We start from the raw sequence: 20,411 nt of genomic DNA on the forward strand, positions 1-20,411 counted from the left end.
TATATGTTTCAGTTTTAGACATATGTGCCTTAAAGCCAGTTAGTCACAGTCACAACAGCTGGGAGGAAACAATTAAATTTTCATATTTTATGTAAATTAAAAGGAAACCACAACTGCTGTGTCTAGTATGCAGAATTTTAGTACAGTAACCAAAATCAGTTCTGGCTCTTCTTTTTGCTGTAGGAACTAAGTGTGAATTCATAAACTTTTCCAGCAGATATGGGTTATTCTATATATTGTTGTGCAAATAGACAAATGAGTACCTTATTCGTTTTATTGTTTCTCTTTTTAAATGAGCCTTATGTAAACTGTGACCATATGTAAATACACACATCAAAAAAAGTTTTGCATCAGCTCGGTTCCAGGAGTTCTGAAACCTGTACAGAAAATTGGAATAGAGATCAACATAAACAGCATTTCCGTCCTTTTTATTGCTCAAGGAAACCACACACTGCATGTTGTACCACCATACAGCGAGACCTTCCAAGGTGGTGGTCCAGATTGCTGTACACACCAGTACCTCTAATTCCGAGTAGCACGTCCTCTTGCATTGATGCATACCTAATTCGTCGTGGCTTACTATCCACAAGTTCATCAAGGCACTATTGGTCCAGATCATCCCACTCCTCAACGGCCGTTCGGCATGGATCCCTCAGAGTGATTGGTGGGTCACGTCATCCATAAACAGTCCCTTTCAGTCTATCCCAGGCATGTTCAATAGGTTTCATGTCTGGAGAACAAGCTGGCCACTCTAGTCGAGTGATGTCATTATCCTGAAGGAAGTCATTCACAAGATGTGCACGATGGGGGCATGAATTGTTGTCCATGAATGTTAATGCCTCACCAATATGCTGCCGATATGGTTGCACTATCAGTCAGAGGATGGCTTTCATGTATCGTACAGTCATTAAAGCACCTTCCATTACATTACCACCAGCAGTGTACGTAGTCGGCACATAATGCCATCCTGAAACAGCAGGAAACCTCCAGCTTGCTGCACTTGCTAGACAGTGTGTCTAAGGCGTTCAGCCTGGCTGGGTTGCCTCCAAACACGTCTCCAACGATTGTCTGGTTGAAGGCATATGTGACACTCATCAGTGAAGAGAACATGATGCCAATACTGAGCGGTCCATTCGGCATGTTGTTGGGCTCATCTGTACTGTTTTGCATGGTGCATGAAAAGCATTATTCAACATGGTGGCATTGCTGTCAGGGTTCCTCCGAGCCATAATCTGTAGGTAGCGGTCATCCACTGCAGTAGTAGCCTTTGGGTGGCCTGAGCAAGGCATGTCATTAACAGTTCCAGTCTCTCTGTATCTCCTACATGTCCAGGCAACATTGCTTTGGCTCACTCTTAAGACGCCTGGACACTTCCCTTGTTGAGAGCCCTTCCTGTCACAAAGTAACAATGTGGACATGATCGATCTGCGGTATTGCTCATTTAGGCATGGCTGAACTACAGATAACATGAGCCATGTACCTCCTTCCTGGTGGAAGGACAGAATAATGATTCATTTTCACACATGAAATTTATCTGCTCCTTTTGTGGGAGGTCCATTTCCATATGTGATTTATCTGTAGGGATCAAGAAAGAAAATTTGATTCTCGTATTACCTTACTTCACATTGGCCTTAATCTCTCTCTGACTGCTAGCTTCACACCATCAAAAGCAATGAAATGTTCCTTCCCAACAATTAGAAATTTATGGTAAACATATTTGCTTTGGTGCTAATTTGTTACTGAGAGGCTCACCACTACCTTCACTTCACTACAAAGATCACAATATTTTCTGTACCATTTTAGTCACATGACAGGGCTACTTAGAATGCCCCTCTCATTCTGCCATGTTGTGTTTTGTGTGGAATGTAATCCTGACTGTCCTATCAAGTCCTGGAATAGTCCCATTTACTCTGACCTTCACCTCTCCTATACCAGTTGAAGAGGTCTTTGGTTTCAAAACCTAGTGTTTCTGTCATTTTTGATTCATGTGTATCAATCCATTGGCATTTGGTAAATAGAAGTTTTTTTCTTTCATTTTGAGCAAGGTATGCAAGATAAGAGTCTTATAGCATCCCCTGGTGCTGGGTGGAGTAGCTATGAGCCAGGATGGAGGAAGTGGGTGGTGGGCGTGAGCTGGGAGCCCTTGTGGCTCCAGAGAAATGCAGCGGCAAATGTAACAAGTTCTTTTATTGACACATCTGCACTGCTTGATGCACTAGGTCAATGGCCATCTGGCCATTGAATTCTGATGTGGATGACAGCTGGCATGCAAGGGAAGCAACACGCTGCTCCCTGGGCAAGAATTGGCCATGCTGCTGGAGACGATGTTGTGTGGCCAGCTGTGCCATGGTACTGAGTCCAGGAAGGGACTTAGGGCACAGAGCTGTTGCCCTGCCATGGCCTGGAACCAGTGACCTCTGCTTGTAGGTCCATGTCTCATCCTTATCCAGCACAGCCCCACCATCCTGGTCGGGCTGTGAGCGTCAGAATAATTTTATTACAAAAAGACCAGTACCTATACTCACCAGTCGCACACTTGTGCATATGCACCACTACCACTCGCATATCTTAAAACACTACTGTCACTGTCATTGTGGAAATCTGCCTTGCCACCTGCTGCACTATTCAGTGCAATTCCATTGAGTTCACTGTTTCAGCAAGCTAACAAGCCTAGCGACACCACACTGGCCTTGTTGAATTATTACAGTAACAGCATCCCATGCGTGCCTGTTGTCAAACACAACTGCAATACACTACATAGGCTCTCGCTAATGAACCCATAAATGGCCATTATGCTAAAGTCCAGACCAATTGAACTAGATGCTACCAACAGCGTGTTGAAGTATATTACAAAACAATTAAATATATTTTCTATAATTTAATCTAATTATTGTTTAAGAGTTGGAATTTTTCCTGAAATATTTGCAAGTAATGCTTTCATACAGTTATGTATAATTTGAGGAGTAAAGGCAACAACTCATTAAATAGTGGAGACATTGATTCATCAATAAGCACATTAAGAAGACTGAAGCTTTGTTACTTTTCTCATGAATCCTTCTTTAGAAGTAGAAAAAACACACACACACACACACACACACACACCTCTTTACAGCTATGTTTTCCTGGCTAACTACATTGTGTTGACACTACAGTTCAACAGAGGTGACAGGTTGTGTCAGGTGGAGTGGGAAAAGGGAGAGAGGAGGTGGGGAATGGAAGGGGTTAGGCAATGGTGGCTGATGGCTGGGAGGGAGACGCAGCATGTGCATAGAAATGTGCCACTGAAGAGCTCATTGCGGCCACAAGTAGGAGTAGATGTCCAAAGTGCACAATGACTCGGCGAAGTGGATTTGAAGGGGAATAACATATAGTGTAAAGTTAAACTTTACAGCTTTGATGGTTTGGTAATTATATTCATGTTTTGCAGGAGTAGATTTGACGCAGAACTGAGTTCCCTCCAGTGTCAAGTGGAGAATTTGCAATCACAGTTATCAGTCCAGAAGAAAATGTTGTCCACAGAAGAGAGTTTGAGATCAAGAGTTGAAACTGATTACAGGCAAATACAGGAGGAGAAACGAGCATTAATGGTGAAGTAAGTTGATTTAATTATCTCTGTTACACATTTTTAGTTGATTTCATTCAGCTTGTGATGACACTCATGTTGCTGTCTATGAAGAGTTCAGCACCAGGTTTGTTTATTGTACAAATCAAGAAACTACCTGCCTTTAGTGTTACAACTGCCTAAGGAGTGAATTTTACTGATGTGCTTATGAAGAAACAAATTAAAATGCTATCCAACAACTATAAAGAAGGAAAGTTGGAATGAAGTTCCTCTAAGAATGAGATTCACATCTGCTACCTTTTTATGTGGGTGCTGAATTGTTTCTGTAGCTCATGACATAATATTTGAGTTATTTATCATTGTCCAAGACATCGAGCAATAAAATTATCAAGTAAAACTGTAATTTCAATATTAAAACTAATAAAGGATCAAAAACATTTTAAAATATTAAATAATACTTTCATATGTCATGTGGCAATGAAAATGGTGTCTACCAAGATTTTCAAGTGTTCAGATTCCAAAATAGTCCAGAATAGCCCTGTTATTTGCTGTAATCAGGTCTTCTAAGGTGCATGATTTATCGATCTTTCAGCAAATTAACAAGTAGAGTGGATCTTGTAGTTCGTCAAATCTCATCACAACATTCATCAGTACTACTGTAACCTCATTTCTTCATATTTTATTGATACTGGGATATTCCTGTTCTTAGACATTTAGGACTTTCCAAGTTGTTTAAGGCAGTTTGAAACCCGCAGAAAATTCCTCATTTGGGTTGTTCCATGGGTCTATTGGAGACAAGTTCTAGCACAGTTCTATTTGACATTTATTAGATTATAATTGGATTGCTTCGATTTGTTGCAAAAAGTTCTTTCTTGATTTGAATCTCCATCTACATCTATATTCTGCACACCACTGTGAGGTGCATGACAAGACGGACATCCCATTGTACCAATTATTAGAGTTTCTTCCCATTTCATTCAGATATAGAGTACGGGAAGAATGATTGTTTGAATGCCTCTGTGCATGCAGTAATTATTCTAATTGTACCTTCACAATCCCTATGTGAGCGATTCATAGGGGGTTGTAGTATAATCCTAGACATCATTTAAAACTGGTTCTTGAAACTTTGTTAACAGACTTTCTTGGAATAGTTTACGTCTGTCTTCAGAGTCTTCAAGTTCTGTCCCTTCAGTATCTGTTTAGCACTCTCTCATGGATCAAACAAACCTGTGACCATTCATACTGCCCTTCTATGTGTACATTCAATATCCCCTGTTAGTCCTATCTGGTATGGGTCCCAAAACACTTGAGCAATATTTTAGAACCAGTCACATGAACCAGTCACACCTATATTTTAGAACCTGTCACAGTCATTTAGAACCAGTCACTGATGATGCGGTGGTGTACAGGGAGGGGTCAAAGATCAGTGACTGCAGGATGATACAAGATGACTTAGACAAAATTTCTAGTTGGTGTGATGAATGGCAGCTGGCTCCAAATGTAGAATAATGTAAGTTAATATGGATGAGTAGGAAAAACAGACACATTATGTTCAGATACAGCATTAGCAGTGTCCTCCTTGACACAGTCACATCATTTAAATATCTGGGTACAATGTTGCGAAGCGATATGAAATGGAATGATCATCTGAGGATTGTGGTGGGGAAGGCAAATGGTCAACTTTGCTCTATCGGGAGAATTTTAGGAAAGTATGGTTTATCTATAAAGTAGACCATGTAGGACACTAGTGTGAACTATTCTTGAGTACTGCTCGAGTGTGTGGGATCTACAGCAGGTCATATTGAAAGAAGACATCGAAGCAGTTCAGAGGTGAGCTGCTAGATTTGTTACTGGTAGATTCAATCAACATGTAAGTGTTACAGATATGCTTTGGGAACTTAAGTGGAATCCCTGGAGGGAAACACACATTCATTTCAAAGAACACTACTGAGAATGTTTAGAGAACCGGCATTTGAAGCTGACTGCAGAATGGTCCTACTGCCACCAAGATACATTTGACCTAGGGAACACATAGATAAGGTAGAGAAATTGCTCATTTGGAGGTATATTGATAGTCATTTTTCCCTCGATCTGTCTGCAAGTGAAACAGGAAAGGAAATGACTAGTAGTGGTACAGTGTGCCCTCTGCCATGCACTGTGTGATGACCTGCAGGCTGTGTATATATCTGTAGATATAGATATCCCTACAAATTGTTACATCCAGGTATTTGTAAGAGTTGGCCAATTCCAGGAGTTTTGGGGAAGGAGACCAGACAGCGAGGTCATCGGTCTCATCGGATTAGGGAAGGATGGGGAAGGAAGTCGGCCGTGCCCTTTGAAAGGAACCATCCCGGCATTTGCCTGGAGCGATTTAGGGAAATCACGGAAAACCTAAATCAGGATGACCAGACGCGGGGTTGAACCGTCGTCCTCCCGAATGCGAGTCCAGTGTGCTAACCACTGCGCCACCTTGCTCGGTGTGAGTGATTGTATTATAGTCATAGGAAACTATGTTTTTTTCATTTTATGAAGTGCACAGTTTTACATTTGTGAACATTTAAAGCAAGTTTGCAGCCTATCCACCACCTTGAAATCTTATTAAGAGCTGACTGAACATTTATCCAACTTATTGCAGATACTACTTCACCATAGATAACAGCATTATCTGCAAAAAGTGTGAGGTTACTACTGATTTTGTCTGCAAGGTCATTGATATATAACATGTACAGCAAAGGTCCCAACAAACTTCCCTGGGGCACACCCAAAGTTGCTCCTACATCTGACAATGACTCTTCATCGAAGATAATATGCTGTGTCCTCCCTACCGAAAACTCCTCAATCAAGTTACAAGTTTCACTTGATACTCCATATGATCATACGTTTGGCAATAAGCATAGATTTGCTACTGAATCAAATACTTTTCAGAAGTAAAGGAATACTGCATCTCCTTGACTGTCTTGATCCAAAGCTTTCAGTATATCATGTGAGAAAAGTGTGAGTTGAGTTTCACATGATTGATGTTTTTGGATTTCTTGCTGGTTCACGTTGAGGAGGTTATTATGTACAGTGATTGATGAATGTATCCAAGCATAGAGTGTCTGGAATCTTTCATGAGTGTATTTTTGATCCATCATAGCAACTACAAAAATAATAGATATAACACAGTGGGTAGTAACTGACAGTAACGAACAAAATAGAAATTCCCTCATTTGCACTATTGTTTCTTGTGCTGTGGCTGCAAAGACAGATTGCCAACTTACATCTTACCATTGAGCTCTCAAAATTAGTCAGGGAAAAATGGTAAAACTTGTCTGGAAATCTGAGAAATATCAGGGAATTTTTCTTGAGGAAACTTGTGACAACCCTGGTTTCGGAAAATAGGTTACAAATGGTGTGTAGTACCGTACTGTACAGATACATGTATAAAAATTTCCGAAAATTTGTTTTTGAGTGTTCCAGAGAATGAGAAGATGCATAAAATGTTGTTGCACACAGTTTCACTAACTTAATTAAAAATGTGTTGCACTATGAAGTTAACATTAACTTACCTCTGAGATATTCTCTCCCACTGCTACAACAAAGGCTAGTGTCAACAAAATTGAACTCCTAGTGAGAATTGTCGTTTTACCCAACTGCACTTTAGTTATTTGGTAGCTTAGTTGTTACGGAGGTAGGCTGTCGAATTTTATAAGATGATGTCCATAGATCGCTGGTTCGAACCTAACCCAAAACAACATTTTAATTTAATTGTAAAACTGCTCAACAGTCCTCTCATAAGAAAACCAGATCACAAGAACAAAACTTCACCACATTGATTAGAAACAGAATATTATTGTGTTTTCCTTGACATTCAAAACGATATTTTCTTGTTAATGTGACCACATACCTTTTACTTTATTAGAAATGATGTTTTTACCTTCATACTGTTCAGCTAGGATCCTTATTGTTTAAACTTTTTCGTTTCATCATCTTACATAAATAAGTCTGCTTCAGACACTAATGTTAATTAACACTCACAAACATCACAGCCCTTATGTTCATGTCACTTGCATTTTATACGGGCTTTATATCTCCCCGTGTAACCTCATCATCTTACACCTCATTGTACTGTGGTCGTATGGTGATATCTTCACTGTTAGCAATGCTATCCAAAAAATGAATTGTATGTTCGCAAAGGAAATCTATTTATACTCTGTTGTCCATTTCTCAAAATAATACTAATGTGAAGCTACATACAGTTGCTACAGCTATATACTACTGCTAAAATCAGTTCTTGCTAATGCTATTTTCGTATTTCATGTAAAATTTTTAAAAATATCTGACTTTTCAAAATTCAAGCATTTGTACAGTAATCACATAAATATTGAAATAGCTAATTGTATTGCAGATTTGTTTCTTCAAAGAAAACAGAGCTATACACTTACATAATATTGTTGAGACTTTCAAGTCAAAATGTTTCATAATTGTTGTTTCATAATGGTGAATATTTAATTTGCCAATAGCAACAACTGAAAAAAAATTAAAAATTTGTATCCTTCTCATAAGAAAAATAATTCATCTATACTTACACAAAAATAGCAGAATTGGCAAATTTTTGTGCAAAAGCATTGCAAAATTTATACTATTACTCAAAAATTAATTAGAAATCAAAATTATTTCAGTTTCACAGACACAGTGAGCAATCCAACAATTATTATGATTGGTAAAGAACTTGTGCTGCAATAACTACAGAAGATTGGTGTATGAAAAGCATTTCACTCTAACTAATTAAACAGCATCACCTATCTCAAGAATGGCATAAGAAAATGACTATTAATTAGAAGTAAAACAAAAATTAAATTTCATACAAAATAGTGTCCACCTCCATAGCTGAGTGGTCAGTGAGGCTGACTACAGTGGGGGAGACTCAGGCTTGGTTCCTGGTCAAGGCAAAGACTTTACATAGCTTGGCAGTGGTTATTATGTGGTCCACATCATCATCAACATATAAGCCACCAAAGTCGCATAAAAAAAAAAAAGTGCAGTAGGTGGTCAAAGAAAACCCAGATGGCATCTCTCAGCCAAAAATTTCATATGATCATTAAATGAAACAACAAGTTTACTGTTACCAGTCACCATTTTATTTATTTCCATGACGTGTTTCAAAGGTTTAAACCTCCATCATTGGGTGGAATTACCTTAGGACATTTGTGTGTGTGTTGAGTTACGATTTTTGGAGGAACTTGTGGCACTGGCTAGTGGAAAAACAAGACACTATTTCAGAACATGGTTTTGGATTTCTTCTGACAAAAAATTAATCTGATATCTAATGTATTTTACCAATGTGAAGGTAATATATTGAGGGTAATGGTGAAATATTGGAAGTGATTACGAATATTATGATCTAATATTAAATACGTCTACATATTTTTGGATGTTTGTCAAATGTTGATGCACACGTGTGTGTGTGTGTGTGTGTGTGTGTGTGTGTGTGTGTGTGTGTGTGTGTGTATGTGTGTGTGTCAGGGAAGGTTCGTATAGCAGAAGACAAGACATAATCGCAAAGTGCAAAGAACATACATTGTAACAACATTATTACAGAATAATTGTTTAAAGCATTTTGAGGTGTTTGTTTTGAGGTGTCGAATATATGTGTGTTTACTTCAGGTGGCTTATAAATCCAGTTTTGACAAGTTAAAATGGTTTAACATTCGTACTCGTTTATACAATCAGGTGAAATGTTAAAATGGCTTAAACGTTATACTTGTAAAAAACAATCAGGTGAGATGTTACAGACTTGAAGTACAATAATCATATTGGCTACAGCAGTAAAATCATACATAGATGACACTATTTGATTGGGATTAATAGACAGATGTAAGAGGCTGGAGGCAGAAGGAGTGGAAGAGAGAGAGAAAGTGAGAGAGAGAGAGAGAGAGAGAGAGAGAGAGAGAGAGAGAGAGGGTGGAAAGAGTGATTATATAAGAGCAAACATTTACATGGCAAGGGGTCTTAAGACTACATGTTACATACCGGGTGGTCAAGAAGTCAGTATAAATTTGAAAACTGAATAAATCACGGAATAATGTAGATAGAAGGGAAAAACCCACCATGGTTCAACAACAAAATTAGGGCATTACTGCAAAAGCAAAGAGAGCTTCACTGCAAGTTTAAATGCAGCCAAAACCTCTCAGACAAACAGAAGTTAAACGATGCCAAAGTTAGCGTAAGGAGGGCTATGCGTGAAGTGTTCAGTGAATTCGAAAGTAAAATTCTATGTACCAACTTGACAGAAAATCGTAGGAAGTTCTGTTCTTACATTAAATCTGTAAGTGGCTCGAAACAGCATATCCAGACACTCCGGGATGATGATGGCATTGAAACAGAGGCTGACACGCATAAAGCCGAAATACTAAACACCTTTTTCCAAAGCTGTTTCACAGAAGAAGATCGCACTGCAGTTCCTTCTCTAAATCCTCGCACAAACAAAAAAATGGCTGACATCGAAATAAGTGTCCAAGGAATAGAAAAGCAACTGGAATCAATCAACAGAGGAAAGTCCACTGGACCTGATGGGATACCAATTCAACTCTACACAGAGTACGCGAAAGAACTTGCCTCCCTTCTAACAGCTGTGTACCGCAAGTCTCTAATGGAACGGAAGGTTCCAAGTGATTGGAAAAGAGCACAGGTAGTTCCAGTTTTCAAGAAGGGTCGTCGAGCAGATGCGCAAAACTATAGACCTATATCTCTGACATCGATTTGTTGTAGAATTTTAGAACATGTTTTTTGCTCACGTATCATGTCGTTTCTGGAAACCCAGAATCTACTCTGTAGGACTCAACATGGATTCCGGAAACAGCGATCCTGTGAGACCCAACTCACTTTATTTGTTCATGAGACCCAGAAAATATTAGACACAGCAAAATGCAGGAAAATTTGCAGCGGATAGGCACTTGGTGCTGGGAGTGGCAACTGACCCTTAACATAGACAAATGTAATGTATTGCGAATACAAAGAAAGAAGGATCCTTTATTGTATGATTATATGATAGCGGAACAAACACTGGTAGCAGTTACTTCTGTAAAATATCTGGGAGTATGTGTGCAGAACGATTTGAAGTAGAATGATCATATAAAATTAATTGTTGGTAAGGCGGGTACCAGGTTGAGATTCGTTGGGAGAGTCCTTAGAAAATGTAGTCCATCAACAAAGGAGGTGGCTTACAAAACACTCGTTTGACCTGTACTTGAGTATTGCTCATCAGTGTGGGGTCTGTATCAGGTTGGGTTGACAGAGGAGATAGAGAAGATCCAAAGAAGAGCGGCACATTTCGTCACTGGGTTATTTGGTCAGCGTGATAGCGTCACGGAGATGTTTAGCAAACTCAAGTGGCAGACTCTGCAAGAGAGGGGCTCTGCATCGCAGTGTAGCTTGCTGTCCAAATTTCGAGAGGGTGCGTTTCTGGATGAAGTGTCGAATATATTGCTTCCCCCTACTTATACCTCCCGAGGAGATCATGAATGTAAAACTAGAGAGATTCGAGCATGCATGGAGTCTTTCCGGCAGTCGTTATTCCTGCGAACCATAGGAGACTGGAACAGGAAAGGGAGATAATGACAGCGCCCTCCGCCACACACCGTTGGGTGGCTTGCGGAGTATAAATGTAGATGTAGATAGAGAGGTACAAATTGACACACATGCTTGGAATGACATGGGGTTTTATTAGAACCAAAAAATACAAAAGTTCAAAAAAGTCCACCAGATAGCGCTTCATCTGATCAGAATAGCAATAATTAGGAAAACAAAGTAAGGCGAAGCAAAGATGATGTTCTTTACAGGAAATGCTCAATATGTCCACCATCATTCCTCAACAATAGCTGTAGTCGAGGAATAATGTTGTGAACAGCACTGTAAATCATGTCCAGAGTTATGGTGAGGTATTGGCATTGGATGACACTTGCGACTTCAGGTAACCCCAAAGCCAATAATCGCACGGACTGAGGTCTGGGGACCTGGGAGGCCAAGCATGATGAAAGTGGCGGCTGAGCACACGATCATCACCAAACAACGCGCGCAAGAGATCTTTCATGCGTTAGCAATATGGGGTGGAGTGCCATCCTGCATGAACATCGTATGTTCCAGCAGGTATTTATTAGCCAGGCTGGGGATGATGTGATTCTGTAACATATCGGTGTACGTCTCATGTCATTCCAAGCATGTGTGTCAATTTTTACCTCTCTATCTACATTATTTCATGGTTTATTAAGTTTTCAAATTTATACTGATGTTTTGATCACCTGGTATATTAGCTGCCTAAAAGGTTGGGGTAATATATTGGTTAATGTTATAAAATATGCAGATAGATATACAGTATGTGCCAGTAGTTGATGTTCATACAGTTTCAAGCTGAGAAGGGGTACAAGCTGTTGGTGTGATGAATTATCTGTAAATGAGGTTAATCTCTTGTATTCTTGGCGGCTGTCAATATTTATGGTAAATATTAAGGTGTGTGTGTGTGTGTGTGTGTGTGTGTGTGTGTGTGTGTGTGTGTGTGTGTGTTTAAGAATGTAGGAAGTTGCTGAAAACAGAGATGATACTAATGTAAATATTGTCATTTTTGTCATTTAAGATGGATTCTGGTTGTTTCGTTTGGTGTTTATATGTTTGGCGTGTTTCGAGGATGTCTAGTTTTGTGCCTTCTGGCTGGATGTGTAGGACGTTAATACTTGTGTTCTTAACATGGTGTTTTGTTTCATGCAGGTGGGCAGCTATTGCTGATGTGTGATACTTTTTGTTTTTTAGTGCTGCCATGTGTTCCTGGAATCTAATTTCAAATGATCTGCCTGTCTGGCCTATTTAGAAGCAGTCACAGTCCAAACATTCAATTTTGTACACACCTGTGTGACGAAGTGGGTTTCGTGTGCCGATGTTGTGGGGTAACTTCTGTCCAATATTGTTGTCTGTTGTAAAGGATATGCTTATGCCTTTTTGTTTGAAGACATTGGCAATCTGGTATGAAATGTCACCTAGAAAGGGGATTGTATGGAAGATTTTATTTTCTTTTTGTTTTTCGTGTTGTGATTGCTTTGCCATTATTGAGTGTTTTAGGGTGTGTACTATGGAGCTGTTATAACCATTTTCAATAGCTGTTTGTTTTATTATTTCAATTTCTTGATCACATTTGTCTTCAGAGTGTGGTAGTTGGATAACTCTATTAATCATGTACCAAAATGCTGCCATTTTGTGTGCTGCGGGGTGACTAGAGGAGTTGTGGCTTGTGGTATGTGTTGTGGTAGGCTTCCGATAAATTTCAAACTGGTTCAACTCACTGATGTTATCTTTAGTGCCTTTGATTAAATTGATGGTATCATCTACATATCTGTAATAGTAGATGATATTTTTGAGGATATAGTGATTGGAAGTCAGGATTTTGTCTTCTAGGTTACTTATAAATATTTCTGCTTGCAATCCGGAAAGATTTGAGCCCATTGCCAGACCATCTGTTTGTTTGTAGATTTTTTTGTTAAATTTAAAATAGTTGTGTGAAAGTGTGAATTCAAGCTGGTCCATTAGTTCAGTAATGTGAGTTGAAGGGATTTTTTTGTGTTTATGTAAGTTGGCATTGATTATCTGTAGTGTGGGAACTATTGGCACAGAGGAATAAAAGTTTGGTATGTCAAATGAGGCAAGTGTGGCTCCATCAGGTACTTGTCTGTTTTTGACATATTGTGTGAATTCTGTTGTGTTTTTAAGTGTTTTCTCGTTACTGAATGTGTATGCTTCTTTGAGAATTCTGAAGAGCATTTTATTGAGTTTGAATGTTGGGCTGTTCCTACAGTTCACTATAGGCCTGATGGGGGTCCCATTTTTGTGGATCTTTGGTTGTAACCTAAGGCAAGGAGTGTGGGCTCATTGTTACAATGTTTCTTGCTTCTTGGATGGTGAATAAAAATTAATGTTGTTTGAAATGTGTTTAATCTCCTTTTGTATTCTGGCTGTTGGATCTTTATGTATTTCTGTTATGTTGCTGGTTTGGAAGAAGTCTAAAGTTTTTTCTATGTATGTTGCTCTGTCCATTACAACAGTTGTGTTGCCCTTGTCAGCTTTTACAATTATTGCATTATTCATGTTTAATTTAGTCTTAATGGTACGTGTAAGGGCTACTTCTCATTTCTTGTATGCTGGGAATGGTTTTACAATTTCCTTTTCAATGATTTCATTAATTTTGTGGCAGGTTGCTATTCTGTCATTTTGCTTCTTAAAGGCTATGGTCGAGATCTGTGTGACACAAGTGATGAGCTTTTCTTGGTTGTTTTGGTCCAGTGGAGCTTGAACGTTATGTTTTAAGCCTTTGCAAAGTAGTGCCTCTTCTTCTGCAGCGAATATTATGTTCGTATTGTTGAGGAAAGGTGTGTAGAATGTGTTTCTTTCAAGTGTTTTGGTTCAGTTTGGGAGTTAATTGTTGCTTTATAAGATTGGCTAGTTTTTTCTTCTTTGTAGCTTTCGTTTTCTGTACGATGAACTCAGTGTACTCTTTTTTGGTTATGGAATCATATTCTAATCTATGAAGCAACTTTCCCAACTGTAATTCTGCATTATGAAGCTGTGTGTTGAACATTTGTTTTTTAATATAAAGTTCTTTCAGTTCATTTTTCATCCAGAGTTTTTGTACATTTTCTAGTGTTTTCTTTGTAGTTGTCATGTTTGTTTTGATGTCAATCTTGACATAATTTGGAATGACGTTATTCTTGAGACAATTCCTATTCAAGTGTATGTGTTTTGTCGACATTATGTCAATAACAGTCATGGTAAATCCTAACCTAAAATGTTCGCATTTAATGTTAATCTGCCCAGTCAGGCAATCAAGACAATTTTCGAGTACAAAAACTGTGCAGAAAAGGTTGCGATTACAACACAACACATACACAAATATACAGACACCAAACGAAACAACCGCAATCCATCTTATATGTAACATGTAATCTTAAGACCCCTTGCCATGTAAATGTTTGCTCTTATATAATCACTATCACTCTTTCCACCCCCCCCCCCCCTCTCTCTCTCTCTCTCTCTCTCTCTCTCTCTCTCTCTCTCTCTCACACACACACACACACACACACACACACACATTCTCTCTCTCTTCCTCTCCTTCTGCCTCCAGCCTCTTTCATCTGTCTATTAATCCCAATCAAATAGTGTCATCTATGTATGATTTTACTGCTGTAGCCAATATGATTATTGTACTTCAAGTCTGTAACATCTCACCTGATTGTTTTTTACAAGTATGATGTTTAAGCCATTTTAACATTTCACCTGATTGTATAAATGAGTACGAATGTTAAACCGTTTTAACTTGTCAAAACTGGATGTATATGCCACCTGAAGTACACACACATATATTCGACACCTCAAAACAAACACCTCAAAATGCTTTAAACAATTATTCTGTAAAAATGTTGTTACAATGTATGTTCTTTGCACTTTGCGATTATCTCTTGTCTTCTGCTATACGAACCTTGTACCCAGCAGATTCCAGATGCCATATTTGTTTACAAATGTGACGTGTTACAACAGCAAAAGGAACCTGTGACCACTGGAGGTACTCTAGTTTACTTATTTTATGTTTACCATTAGATATCAGTTTAATTTTTTGTCAGAAGAAATCCAAAACCATGTTCTGAAATAGTGTCTTGTTTCTCCACTAGGCAGTGCCACCCACTGGAGGTACTCTAGTTTACTTATTTTATGTTTACCATTAGATATCAGTTTAATTTTTTGTCAGAAGAAATCCAAAACCATGTTCTGAAATAGTGTCTTGTTTCTCCACTAGGCAGTGCCACAAGTTCCTCCAAAAATCGTAACTCAACACACACACAAATGTCATACTAACTGATGTAAATCCACCCGATGATGGAGGTTTAAACGTTTGAAACATGTCGTGGAAATAAATAAAACGGTGACTGGTAACAGTAAACTTGTTTCATTTAATGTCAATAACAGTCACGATAAAGCATAACCTAAAACGTTCGCATTTAAAGTCATATGATCATTTCATTTCGTACAAAATATTCCTATTGAGTATAAGATTTTTTTGAAGAGTCTCACAGCATTTCAATATTCCATAAAGATGTGTTTCAGAAGAGTAACGTGTCAAAAAATTTGCAGTACTTATACACAATTTGGAAAAGAGATAGAGTTTTAGTATTGCATTAGGTACTACAATGTCCCATACTTTTTCTGCTTCAAAAACAGTTTTTGACATATTTTTTCAGTTTTAATGGCACCACATGATCTCTTTAAGCAAATTTCTTTTAAATAATCAAGACGTGTTACATCAAACTCTCCCATGGTACAAAATACTAGTCAGTTGCATTATAATGTTGCAGATATTTCCTTCAGCTAATATTTTTACTATTTCCATCAGCCCAAGACATGTTTTGTCACATAAGCATCAGACGTAATCATTACACTTTTCCTATAGCTGTCAGAAGTGCAGTAAACATATTGTAAACTTTCATCATCTTCCCTGACACACACACACACACACACACACACACACACACACACACACACACGTGTGCATCAACATTTGACAAACATCCAAAATATGTAGACATATTTAATATTAGATCATAATATTCGTAGTCATTTCCAATATTTCACCATTACCCTCAATATATTACCTTCACATTGGTAAAATACTCGGAACATAATGTATCAGTCTTCAATTTGTAATCACTCTGTACATGTTCAACACTTAGTTTCCTCCTCAAAATATTATAATCATTAATTCAGATTTATCACATCATTTACTTGTTTCTCTCACTTACAACAATTTTCAAAGTATGTGGTCTGAAAAACAATGTCCTCTCTACAGACAAACTCCGTTTCAAAAAATGTGATTTGGATCGAGTAAAAAAGCTGTTAACTACATAAAATTGCAGCATAATGTTCTCCAATCACAACAAAATGTTTATTGATGCTTCAGTTTTTTCATAATCCTTCTAATGTTGACCACACTTCCACAATGTGAGAATAATAAACTAACAGGTCAACTCTATTTTTCATTAAATATTTGTATACAGACACAAATTCCTATAAATATAGCACAACAGTTCCACAAATTCATCAAAAATCATGTACAAACATTTTTGCTTAATTATACAGGACAGGAATGCAAAAATACATCTGGTATCATCGTTTTTCCAAAACATATTTTCTAGCCAGAAATAGTAAAAGTATAATTTCTTTCCAATCCTGCGTAGTATGTTTAAATAGCGACAAAATTCACCCACAAAACTTCCTTAAAACGCAGATGAAATAGAGAGACATGGAGAAATGAAGATAATTTGCTTATGCAAAAATTTTTCTCATTGAAAGCAATAAAATATATGTTTTCTTTCAAAACATAAGAAAATTCTCTCATCACCCAAGTGCAAATACAAATAAGTTTTCTATTACAGAAGTATAAAGTACTTTAAATGTTACCTCATTTCCAAACTTTTTCAAATGTAGCTAATGATACGCAAATCTCATTTTAAAAATATAGAAAAATTTCAGTTCTCTGACAAAACAATAGATTTTTTTTCCCTTAACACACTGTAACCATATACTCACAAGTTTTCTTGAAATCATCACAACATATTACATTTCCTAGCATTAATTATTCTACAGATTCTCTAGCATTAATCAGTTTGATCTAACTCATCAACACTGAGCATGACAAAGGCAGAAGCATAGATCAACATTACTCTTGGCAGAACATAATCTGAAATATTAAATAGTTATTGACTATTTAAACTGAAGCAGTAAACAATTCATAAGATCCATCATATCAAGGTAAAAAGATGGCAATTGCTAAAATATGGAAAAGTCTTTGAGATCTCTGAAGGGGCAAATTTCAGTACATCAGTATTGTTTTTCACAGGCATATCACTTTGTCTGGGGGTTTCCTCACTCTTTTCAGAAATATATTCTGTGCTGCATTTTCCATTTTTTTCTACAGCAATACATAACATTGCTTATATGTCTCACAGTTAGTTTCTTTCTTAAATCTGCTGATAAGTCAAAACTGTCCACCATTTCTTTCAAAAATTGCAGATATTTTTTTCCTCGATGCAATTAAAAATTTTTCATTGGAAAGAAACTGTTTTACGTGAATCAACATCATCTGCTATAAAAACGAAGTGTTCTTTTGAATGAACCATAAGGGAGGACCAGCAATAGGTTTGCTGCTTCACCTCAACGTCTGGGTCCACAGTCTCGTGGAACTGCATCATCGATGATCGAAGGTGCTGACCACTTGGGTGGGGAACCCAGGATGCTGGTGATGAATGACCCATCGCCACCAGCTCTCAGTAATGAATGCCGTACGGACGAAAACTGGCAGAGTGGCATGAGTAGGTGTAGGACACAATGTAGCTGACAACCACAGATTATCTTGGCTCGACTCTGACCCCTACTAGCATAAACCTGTGGGAAGTGCCTTATGGCATCATGCATGGAAGAGTCCACAACGTATTCTTAATTTGAAACCTGGATGTGGGGACTAGCCGTTCTGCCTCAGTGTTAGATTGGGGGTGGAAAGGAGGAACCGTCACATGTTGAATGCTTGATGGGTGCAGAAATTGTGGAAGATGTGAGACACAAACTGTGAATCATTATGCATCACAAGTGTATAAAGCAATCCTTCAAAAGATAAAATTTTTGAGAGTGCTGAACCTCAGGCAGAAATGGATTATTGTGCTGTACTGTACATTGATACACCAGCTTGTTAGGAGCCAACCGAATGATGGTATCATGGGCCATAGAATCAGAATAGGAATTGTGATGCAGCGTAGGAATTGTGATGACCATTGGTAGCAAACTGATGTTTGTGACTGAAGCTGTGTAATTCAGCTGCCCAAGCCCAGTAGGGCTGATGGGGCTGTTTCTGACGACAATAGAACTCAATATGCACAGGAATGACATGTGCACTTATGATGATAATTGAACAACAACTTACACATTTTGTTGAATGAAAGCAATGCTGGTTCCTGGAGAGGGGATAACTAACACAACAACTTGTAAATTCAAGGAGAAATCCAAGATAGGAGCAAAGACACATGTTGGCATCGGTGATGCCAAAAGCAAGGAAGTGTTACTGAAGCTGCTTCTCGTAAATGTTCCAGTCTTCTGCTGCATCATCATATGGGGGCAAGGGTAGTGGATACACCAACGGCATGGAAGGCTGCATAGTCAATGCGGCCAACAAGTTCATAATAACACGAGTCTGCTGCTGCTTGAGGAGAGATTGGAGCACTGCCCCCATGGACACGAGAACTGACAGAACAACCAAATAGACTGAACACATGGAAGTGACCACCACACTAGTTGCCATTTGTTTCATAATGCTAGACATAACCAATAGTGTGGTCACTAAGAACAAAAGTTTACTGAGCTACATTCAGGTAAACAAAAAACGTAGAAACAGTACAATAAGCAGTAGAATCCAATCTGAGGAGTGCCAGCTACACTGCCTTTATATAGAGGAGTACTCTAGTAGGCAGTGCAGCAGATGTCTTGCCATGCGCACTAGTCTTGTGACCCACTACAGGCAGCGTCTGGTAGCTGACCCCCACAACTGCCATTGGCAGACTTTTTAAGTGTAGCATGATGGTGTGTATCCAGATGTTGCGTAAAGGATTATAGCAATTCTCATCTGCTGTGTTGTGGACACCATGAAAGAAGTTGAACCATCATGTCAACTGACTTTTCATCCTGAAAAATCTTCAGTCACATAGAGTGTAGTGCCCTAGTACACTGTGTTACCCTTCAGTCTTTGCTGTGTAAAAAATACTGGGGGTATTTGCATGTAAAGGCCTTCAGGTATCATTTGTGTGAATAATATACCCAAAAGTTTTATCAGAGAGGATTTTTGAAATGATTTCTCATCCTTATATGGCCCACCCACTCACTTTTTTCTAGTTTTTGGCTTTATTTTATTTTCTTCACTTCTAATATGATACCTACCTCTTGGTTGCTGTCTACACAGCATATTTTTATCAACTTGGTGTTTTAAAAATATGTTATTCCTCTCATATCGATATGATTGTATTGCATTTTATTTTTATTCATCTTCTTGTTTACAAAAGCAGCCTATGTATAAGACATGCAGTCTAACTTCATGTATTCCATTTGTTTCAGAGACAGAAATCTATGATTTATAAATATAAAAACAGCAGTTACTGCCAGTCTACCATTGTTTCAGACCCTATAAAATTATTTTTGCATTATTTTATAAATAATATAATATATTTATTTTTTATTTGTAGTGCTATGCATCTGGAAACTGCAATGCGAGAAAAAGAACGAGAGATTACTGCCCTGGGTAAGAAGATACTGCTTTTGGAAAATGCAAACTCTGACCTTCTGGCAAAAGTTTTACAACTGAAGTATTCCACTGTACGCCAAATTCCAAAAAACCAATCGGCAATGCCAAAGAGCAATAGTGTTGAAGGTGTGTTGATGGACTTGGGTAGTGTGTGATGCATGCTAATTATCACACTATTTCATGGTACTTAAGCATTTTAGGAAAGAGTTCTCATCACAGATCAATTCTGTTCAAAAGAAGTAAGTAACATCTTTAACACATTCTAGTATTTTTAACATTTACCTCAAAAATGTATACCTCCACACATTTTAAAACTTTTATGTATATTTTTCATGATATGTGTTAAATCTTTTGTTGAAATAATACATATTTTAATAGCTCTGAAAACCAAAGACTTGCTTTACCTATGTTGTCTTTGTTATCACCCTGAGCTATCTAAAAATCATTTGTGTTTTACTCAAAGATAGCTTCTTGTACTGGTTATGAGTATAATAC

At 38.0% G+C, this 20,411-nt stretch overlaps 1 protein-coding gene across 1 annotated transcript in view; it reads left to right on the forward strand.

The window, feature by feature from the left end:
- The window catches only part of LOC124712298 (MAP7 domain-containing protein 1-like), a 263,516-nt gene extending 243,445 nt beyond the window's left edge, over nt 1-20,071 (forward strand). Inside the window, exons 11-12 of the mRNA XM_047242625.1 lie at nt 3,428-3,592; nt 19,858-20,071. Of these exons, the coding sequence (XP_047098581.1) occupies nt 3,428-3,592; nt 19,858-20,071 (379 nt within the window). The remainder of the gene's footprint in view (nt 1-3,427; nt 3,593-19,857) is intronic.
- Nucleotides 20,072-20,411: the final 340 nt, after the last annotated feature.

This window comes from Schistocerca piceifrons, chromosome 1, assembly GCF_021461385.2.
Source record: "Schistocerca piceifrons isolate TAMUIC-IGC-003096 chromosome 1, iqSchPice1.1, whole genome shotgun sequence".
NCBI classification, from domain to species: domain Eukaryota; kingdom Metazoa; phylum Arthropoda; class Insecta; order Orthoptera; family Acrididae; genus Schistocerca; species Schistocerca piceifrons.